We start from the raw sequence: 9,829 nt of genomic DNA on the forward strand, positions 1-9,829 counted from the left end.
TTATCGATCGAATGTCGCTTTTTAAATTCAAAGTTTGGATTCAAATGCGAATTCGAATCTGGGTGTCATATCTATGATAGACGCATAAGTCTGAAGAATGAATAATAGTAGATTATATAATATGTATATCTGAAATGACCAATAAAAGTTTTAGAATATATCAAAATCTATGTTGCGTTCTTGTCAACTATATATGCATCACGTACCTGATTTGCGAATGTGAAAGTAATAAGAAAAAAAAACTCAATGTATCTTGATAAGAAAAAATATATTAAATTAAACGTATATATCAAATTCATTTCTTCGCTACAATTCATAACAAAAATAATTCGCAATTTTTTTACATATTACGATAAAAATGATTCACGTTTTTCTTCACATATTTGAGATATCGTATTTCTTTAATCTTTAATTACAACGGAAGTTCGCGTTCTCGTTTGTATACGTAAATAAAATAAAATTACACTGCGAACTCGAGATAATATAATTATGAAAGAGCAGTATAGTGAATGAAGAAAAAATTTGTCTCTTGTTATAAAACTACAATTTAAGAGAACATATTTTGGGAATCCATAGATTGCGGAGGTTTACGGTTGAAGGGTGTGCGAAAACGAAACCCATCAGCAGTTCTGCGCGCTAGCCTATTATTCAGTTCGATCGATCCCATGGGCGTTACGATCATGGATTTCGGACGATCTGACGATTCCATGGAGCACCTACAAACAGCAATGAAAACGGATATCACATATTATTTTATTTTCGAATTATTTACAGATATTCTCTCTCGAATTATGCAGAATGACGATATACACGTTGCATATTAACCGTTTGTCAAAATTTATATTATTAAATGGCACAATTTTATTATGCAGGCTGCAGTCCATTTGATGCTACAAATGTTTCGAAGCGTTCTCCTTCTCCTTCTTTCTTCATTGAAAGAAAGGAGAAGAGGAATACATTATTGCTGCTTCGAAACATTTGTGGCGTTAAGTGGACCGCAGTTTATGCGTTAAGTTTACGCGAATATCAAAAGGAGATCCGTTTTTGTTACACCGATCTTCGGAAATGCAGTACCGCATTGTTCAAAGCTTTTGGACTTTACCTTGATCGGTCGGATTGAGAAATCGGCACAGAGATACCGAAGTCGGATGGCGTTTTTATCCCGCGGTATGCAGACCGCGGAGTTACTCTATGCATCTGATAGACCATCAGCTTCTTCTCAAGGTTATCCTTATCGGTCTTCACGCTCATGTACTTATCCGTCAATGCCTTAAAATGGCGTTGGATCAGCCAATATCGGGTTTTCAGCAACTCGTACTTCTTATCCTTTAGAGCGTATCGTCGTACACAAAAATTCAGAAGGATATAAAAGATGTAATAGGAGCGATATAGGTACAAGATCATTAAGAAATTAGGATTAGGAGAAACCAAGCGATAAGAATAATTTTATGTACAAGTTCAATGAAGCGCTGGCTCAATATTTTCATCTGGTTGCTCCGGAACGTGTCGACTTTCAACAACATTTCCAGAATCTCGGCGAGCGGCTGGAAGTACGGGATCAACTTCGGCATCAGCGGCTCCTCCAGGGCCAGCGCCATGGTGCCATGCTGGCATTGCGGACATTGCTGCTCGACTGTAAAATAAGTCACAAGTGGCGAACGGTTGAAATCGTGGAAAATAGATCGTAACGCGAGCGAGAAATTTTTCTCGAAGTTTACCTTGCCGCAAACAATTCTGGCAGGAAATATGGCCACACTGGGTGACGTGATAGGGACGCTTTCCTCTGTACAACAGGGCGAAGCACTTGTTGCAGATCATCCAGTTCAATTCAATCATTTCCGACATCTTGCTGAAAATTGATCGTAAAATGTAATTTTCGCGAGACTTATACTGATCTCTCTCGCGATTCAAAACCCAGGGGTAGAACAGAAAGTCACAATGAAGTTCAAAATAACGTTAAAATGGCGATAAAGTGACCGAACATCGTTGCCATCATTTTGACATTATTTTGATTCTATTGTGACTTAATTGCTGTTCTACTTGGGAAGCAAGTCCGTACCAAGTCGTACAGTGATATCGTAATTTCAAACACGGACATTGCTGATTTTCGATCGAAACTATGCGTAAAAGTGTGCGTAAGGCGTTAAATGAAGTTTATCTACTAGATATATATACGTTATAAAAATCGAAACTTACTTCCGTGTATATTCAACTTGATTAATCGAACGCTATTTAATTCTCTGCATAGAAAAAGATACGGCTAGAAATGGCGGAATGGCGCTCGGAAATCAAAGCCGCTCAACGTTCGCGCGTCGCGCTTTTTTTTTCACGGCGCAAGTAACAGGTAGATTGGTGACTCGCGGATAAAAGAGACGGCGACCAATGGCCGCGTTCAGCAGACACAACTGTCGAGTTCGTCTTATCAACGCTCTGCGTTGATTGGTTGGTTCTAAAAGTAAGAGCCAATCACGTAACCCCTTTAACCAATCAACTTGTAGAATGGAGATTGCGCACACGTTTCTCTTGCAAATAAATTCAATAATCGACCTCCTATATTAGGGTTGGTTTATAATAGCCGTAACCGTTGATTTAAGCCGTAATCTTTAAGAAATTGACCAATCACAGTCGAATGTGAGAAGAATAATCGACTGTGATTGGTCAATTTCTTAAAGATTACGGCTTAAATCAACGGTTACGGCTATTATAAACCAACCCTTAGCTTCTAACCGACCGTTAAATTCTCAGAATAGCCAATAGGAGTTGGCAATTTCGATAAAAGTTAACAAACGTTGGAAATAATATAAGTGGCCGTCACTCTTCGTGACTTAGGGCCAAAGCACATGACATGGCGTAGCGATCTACGACAATCGTAGTCGTGGACGTAAGTAACGCACAAGCTTTGGCGTAGTGCGTTATGTCGTATGGCGAGTGATGGCGAGTACGAGCATTATTTTTTTAAAGATAAATATTAGATAAATATTAAAAAATATATAAATACAGATAAATATTCTTAGAGTTATGCTATATAGGTCTACAATGCGAGTCGTAAAGTCGCGTGAGTCGTAAGACGTGACCATGCACAATCGAATTTGAGGAGAATAATCGACTGTGCGTGGTCACGTCTTACGACTTACGACTTTACGACTCGCGCCGCATTGTAGACCTACGATAAGGCCATTGCGCGCGCGCGCGCGCGCGCGCGTACACACACACGCACACGAGCACACACACACACACACACACACACACACACACACACACACACACACACACACACACACACGCACACACACGCACACACACACACACACACACACACGCACACGCACACGCACGCGCGCGCACACACACACACACACACACACACACACACACACACACACACACACACACACACACACACGCGCGCACGCACACACACACACACACACACGCACACGCGCGCGCGCACACACACACACACACACACACACACACACACACACACACACACACACACACACACACACACACACACACACACACACACACACACACACGTCGCGTGTCGCGTGACGACTATTGACAGTTGTGCGTTACTATTGACAGTTGCGTGGCCGGGGGTTGGCGGGCGGTTCCTCGCGCGTGGGTACGCTTTTTTTCAATTTTATAGAGAATCTCGGATGCGTCTCGCGACCCGTCTGCCCGTAATGCCGGGGCTCGGCAGGCCCGCGCGAACATTCGCGAATACGACGAAGTTGTGAGGTTGTGACTCGTGAGACACGGCTGACCTAACAGCACCTAACAGACGTTGTACAACATACGTCTGTGCTTCGATCGGCATGGGCGAGAGTCTGGAGCCTTTTGGGGACGAGACGGATTTCGCCGCCGTGGAATACGACCGGGTCGACTCACCCACGAGGCACGACGCCCGTCTGCTCGAAGGTACAAATCCCTTGCCCGAGGAACGGGGAGACGACACATACCCTTTACACGAGTTTAGTCCATTAGCTTATTCGATGCCTTCTAAGTAGTTTATTAATTTCTGAAGAAAATGATGACATTATATATTTTTGCACCAGGAATAACAATGCAGGATAATATTTCGCAAGTTCGAAGTGACCGTTGTGGGAGCAACATGTTTGAAAGCAAAAGCGACTCGGCGTTATCAAGGAGGAATGGTAGGGAGACAAGATCAAATTGTTCGACGGACGATATAAGCCTACCCATCACTTTCGAGGAGGATAAGTCTGTCGCTGACGTTTCCAATACAAAACTTCAAGCTTGCCAGTTGTCCAGTAGCGAGAGTCGCCTTTCGTACGACGATGAATCTCTTCGCCATTCACATTCCCACTGCACGAGTGCTTCGTTACCTGCGATAGCATCTTTGGATTCATACTTAGTTAGCGATCAAGTTAGAGCGTTTGAGAAGAATGTACTTACGTGGAGAAATGTAGCGACAGCTTGCACCGACGAGGAAGAGACGTTGTTCAATCGTTTGAACGAGATGAAAAATCCTTTATCTCATTCACAATGTTCCATAAATGAAAAGACAGTTAAAGCGTGTCAGGGTGATCGAATGGAAGCTGAATGCGAGAAAAATTACCTTAAAGAACGGATTGCAGAAGGTGACGTATCCGAAACAAAACAATTTTCCGAAGAAACAATAGATTCACGATTACGGATAAACGATAACGAGACTGCGAATGAGCGAAATCAAACCGAGGTAGATATGTACAAGAAAAATGGACCGAGTTTAACTCCGACACTAAGTATTAATGCGCGAGGTTCAATATCCCGGCCAACGTTAGCCGGTGATAGTAAACTCGTAAAAATGTCTCTCCTGAGGAATCCAATGAACATAATGCAGTCGAACGTTCAGCTTTTAAACAAGAGCCGTAACTTTTTGAATTTCATCACGGAAAAGTCGACGAACATCATGGAAAAGGCTTTACTACCGCAGAATTTGGCGTTGAAGTACAATCACATATCGAAATCTATCGAAACCGATGCCGCGGGATTTTGTACCGATAACGCATATCCTTCGACTAACGTAACGTCTGGATCAGATACAGATTCAGCGACAAGTCGGATTAATACGACGGATTGTACGGTAAAACAAAATCACGACAAGAGCGAGGATAACTTGGATAGCGTGATGAAAAACGAGAAAGAGGCTTGTACGCAAGAAAACAAAACGTACGATGATCCTGAAGAACAGCTGTTACATAATAATCTTGAGAATGAAATATCAGACGAGAAGACGTATCGCGTACTTAAAAACAATGATAGATTAGATTGCGACGTGATCGATGAACGAGTAAAACGCGACGCGTCGTCGGCAGAGGCGGATGAAAATAAAAGTTTTCTGCAGACGGACGAGTTGTATGATGACCCGTATAAAGAAGACTCGTCTGATTTTGGTGCATTGGCAGAATCAAATATTTTAAAATACGGCTCTTTAGAACATCCGTTATATCTTGCCTTATTGAAGGATTATACCAGTTTGAAATTCGAGCATTCAAAACTGAAGAAAATGGAATATTTAAAGAAGTTAAATCGATCGAATAGCTCGCTTCGAGAAACCGAGACGAGTACGGACGCGCTTATCTTACAAGTGGAGAATTTGGAGAAAACTGTCAATGAATTAACGGCCGACTTGAGCACATCGCTGGACACGCAAGAAGCTCTGAAGAAGGAATGTGCCGCGGTTAATAAGGAGAAGGAAGACATGGTAATGAGATATGTAACCAGCGAGAAACAACTGATTGATATACAAAGGTATTTGTAAAAAGAATAATTTAGCTTTGATACTTTTCATATTTAATTGAATATTGCTTTATCACGGATAACAGCTGGTCAGTGATTGGCTCCTTATAATACGCCCAATCTCCGGTTTCCGTGATCTAAATCTTTTTCAGGCAGGATCGACAAAGGTTGTAAAAACTAGTATTGAGACAAAAGAATAATTTTAAAACGTTATATGTATCTCAAACTAATTAATAAAAGAAAAGAGAAAGTGTCTTCAAGACATTCTCGTACTTTTGTACGTTGTTACTTTTGTCGGTCATGCCTGAAAAAGATTTAGAGCACGGAAACCGGAGATCGGGCGTATTATAAGCGGCCAATTACTCTGACCAGCTGTTATCCGTGATAAACCAATATTTAATTAAATATTAAATTACACCTACAATTGCTTTGTTTAATTCTCGATGTATGCAACACATAGAGTGAGGGATTCCACGGAACGTAAAGTTAAGGAACTTCTAAAGGATCAGGAATTACTGCAAGGCAAGTTGCGCCAAGCGCAGGGCGAGCGCACAAGAATATGTAACATTTTGGACGGAAAATGTCGTGAAGTAACCGATCTTCAAAAGGAGGTAGAGAATTTGAAAGAGGATGTTAAATTGAAAGAGATTAAACTAAAGTGGACGCAAACTAAGCTTAAAACCGAAATGGAGTCGCAGAATGATACCCAGCAGAAATTGGATAAAGCTTTGGTAAAGTAAATTACGATACCATTTTATTTCTTACGTAGTTTAAATCGTGCGAAAGGTAGTTCGAAAATTGAGTTTTGGATTTAAAAAAAGATATTTTTTTATTACCTTTTGATTGCTATATATGTGGGTTGTTATAATTATTTACGATTATTTTTAGCGTGAGATAAATTTTCTTAAAAGTTATCCAATCTTAGTAATTTTCCCAACATTTCATTGCTAATCACCATTAAAGAAATTCAAGTGGAATATTAATATTATTTAAATGTATGTTGCAGATGAAAATAAATGATATGAAGGAAGAGTGCGAGCAGATACGCCGCGAGACGCAAGAATCATTTCGTAAATTTCAGCAATCTGAAGAGAATAAAGCTGTGACGTTGGACCAACAGTTGAAAGAGCATCAGGCACGTTTGATCTTGGAAAGACACGTTACGGAAGATAAAGAAACACTGAGGCTTCAATTGCAAAAGGAGCTAGAAGCACTAAAATCTAAGCAGCAAAACTTAATTGAAGAAAATAAGAAGCTTAGCCTAAGAGTACAAGAGTGTGAGAAAGTTCGATTAAATAATGAAAATGATTTGAGTGATTTAAGGATCGTTGCGGATCAACGTCAGCAACAAATAACCGAATTATTAAACCAAGTCTTTCAATTAGAAACGTTAAAACTTCAATTACAACAGTACGTATACTATATAGTTTCAATATTATATTTTATAATTATTTTATAATATAAAAAAAGATATTATATATTATAAAGATATAAAAAATAACTTGGCAAGTCGTATACATAAAAAATGATAATTGCATTATTAATAACAAAGTCTTTCAAGCTACCTATCATCTACAGATTCTTGGACAAATCTTGAGTTTAAAATTTGTTTAGTTACTATATTTTCATAACTGAAGATTTTATAATGTTAAATTTAAATCCTATTTAATGATTATTTTAATCACTAAATATTTGTTTTGTTTTTACAGTAAAGAAGAGTACATAGCGTCAACCGAAGAAAAATTATTGCAATTACAATCGAGCAACGAGGAATTGCTATCCGATATGCAGGCCTGTCGCCAGAAGGAAGCGAATATGTTAGACTTTACGCAAAAATTAACAGACACGAACGTACGTCTTCAATCGGAGTTCATCGCGATTCAAACAAAGACGAATCATCTCGAGTCCGAACAAGGTCCACTACGTGAATGCATCAACGAATTGACCGGTAGAATCAAAACTTTAGAAGAAGATTTGATGCAAGAACGGAAAAAACGGAGAGAGGAGTGTGAGATTCTGGCTAAGCATGTCGCCGAACAAACTCAACTCGCGCAGAACTTTGCCCAGAAGTTGGAAGACAGTCAGGGTGAAAATGCAGTATTAAAGAGGAAGCATCAGGCTTCCATAAAAGAACTGACACGGGAATTGCAACAATGCCGTAAAAAATTAGAAACGTTTGACGTCACATCTCCCAGTAATTCATTGGACAATGCATCTAGGACTGGATCTAATACTTCCTTGGCAGGTTTGATATAGATAGACCTCATTGATGTTAACGAGTTATTATAAATTCATATCACAATGTGTATGTTTTCTTTTAGGTGATACATCGAACGGTGCCTTATCAGATAACAACGCTAGTGATCACATCAATTCCATAGATCTTAATAAACAAGTACTAATGGATCGCATCATCAAACTCCAAAATATAAATGTAAAAAGGGCTGAAAAGTTGGATTTTTTAAAAGGACATACACAAATATTACTTGAAGATATACAGAAGAAAGAAAAAATAATACAAAATTACATTTTACATCAGAACTTTGGAGCTTTAACTTGTAACGAAAGAGATAAATGCAAGGTATATGTAAAAGTACTTTTTTAGTTAATTATATTTTATCTTATTATATACAGAATATAGAGTAGAGTAGAGATGTGATAAAACTAATTTGTTCAATTCGCTTTATTTACTGGATTAAAATCTTTGTAATAATAGATATTTTCGTTTTTTATATCCAAGCATATCAAAAGCAGAAGAGATACAGTAAGTGTCAGGAAACAGATTCTCTAAATAATGTTAAGAAGCATTGTCAAACATAGTTATTAGTCAATTTTTATACATATATACATATATGTATTATATTTGTTTATTTATATGTATTCTAAATAAAATATACAAATTTGCAGGCAGAATTGGCACGACGTGGAGGTATAATGGCATCCGTTTACAATCATCGAGTTTCGGATGAAAATATGACTCTAGAACTTTCTTTAGAAATAAACCAAAAGTTGCAAGCGGTTCTTGAAGACGCGTTACTAAAAAACATTACCTTAAAGGTAAATATATATATTAAATAAAAACTATAGCAATAACGAAATAATTATGTGATATCAAAATGTGTATATGAGCTGTTGCATATTGAAACGAGCAATTTTTGGAGTAGTAAACCTCTAGCTATTTCTTACCTTTCGGAATTATGTCTTACAATTTCTTGTAAGACATCTAGTTGAACTTACAAACTTACTTTTCTTTCTGTGATGTTTCAATTTGATTAAAACCAAGGAAATATTACCTTTTCTGTTTCAAAAAATGATTATTTTATTAATTAGTCATTTATTATTTTAGAATATTTTATATAACGTTACTGAAATTTTACAATTTCATCATTGCTTAAAATATTTTGTTATTTTTACAGGACAATATTGATACATTAGGTAAAGAGATAGCAAAACTTCATCTAAAAATGGAGCATCAACAAAAACAAATTGACAATTAATAAATAACTAGTTATTACATGTATAAGTATGTATATATACTCACACATATATAAATTATAAATATATATGTACAATACAATTATTTTATTTTGAATTGTATTTAAAAATATTTGTACTTATGTAAATTTATTTATTATATCTAATTGAATGCATGTGTGTGTGTGTGCTTATATGCTATATATATATATGTAGGTCCAGAGGCATGTTCCGAGACTGTTTACGTTTTTTGAAATGTACAGTCCTGGAATATAACGCATATATATGTAATCAGATTCAAAAAACTGTCCCGAAAATTGCCGTAGGACATCAATTTTTTCCAGGACAGTCCTGGAAACTGCCAAATGTCCCGGAATATACCGATATCAAAAATAAAAGTCCCGGAACATACTTCCGGACCTACATATATATATATATATATATATATATATATATATATACACGCGCGTATATATCGCAAGCGGAAACATATTTCTTATGTTTCAATGCTTCGAAATAGATTCAAAGAAATAAAATCATGTTTTACGTCATAATATGTATTATAAAGTTGTTTAAAGAATATGACATGTGTTTTATTTAGTCGAAA

The 9,829-nt window shown here is 37.5% G+C and overlaps 2 protein-coding genes across 4 annotated transcripts; one reads left to right on the top strand and one right to left on the bottom strand.

Moving 5' to 3' along the window:
• Positions 1-49: 49 nt before the first annotated feature.
• Positions 50-3,714, bottom strand: LOC143903690 (uncharacterized). Its single transcript, XM_077417549.1, has 6 exons — positions 3,580-3,714; positions 2,197-2,449; positions 1,719-1,849; positions 1,455-1,633; positions 1,103-1,326; positions 50-716 (listed from the first exon to the last, which is right to left on the bottom strand). The coding sequence occupies exons 3-6, from the start codon at positions 1,843-1,845 to the stop codon at positions 548-550; spliced, it is 699 nt and encodes a 232-aa protein (XP_077273675.1). The 5' UTR covers positions 1,846-1,849; positions 2,197-2,449; positions 3,580-3,714; the 3' UTR covers positions 50-547.
• Positions 3,706-9,804, top strand: Golgin104 (coiled-coil domain-containing protein 186). Of its 3 annotated transcripts, none has more exons than XM_077417468.1 (9): positions 3,706-3,924; positions 4,062-5,760; positions 6,209-6,479; positions 6,755-7,158; positions 7,458-7,993; positions 8,070-8,329; positions 8,489-8,512; positions 8,656-8,805; positions 9,165-9,804. In XM_077417468.1, exons 1-9 carry the CDS (start codon positions 3,822-3,824, stop codon positions 9,243-9,245), a joined length of 3,528 nt encoding a protein of 1,175 aa, XP_077273594.1. In that variant the 5' UTR covers positions 3,706-3,821; the 3' UTR covers positions 9,246-9,804. The 3 variants fall into 3 exon arrangements, with proteins under 3 accessions (XP_077273594.1, XP_077273595.1, XP_077273596.1); XM_077417470.1 differs by having other exon boundaries at positions 3,857-3,976; XM_077417469.1 differs by lacking the exon at positions 8,489-8,512.
• The last annotated feature ends 25 nt before the right edge of the window (positions 9,805-9,829 follow it).

This window comes from Temnothorax americanus, unplaced genomic scaffold (assembly GCF_048541705.1).
Source record: "Temnothorax americanus isolate GAGA-0224 unplaced genomic scaffold, ASM4854170v1 Scaffold49, whole genome shotgun sequence".
Lineage (NCBI taxonomy): Eukaryota > Metazoa > Arthropoda > Insecta > Hymenoptera > Formicidae > Temnothorax > Temnothorax americanus.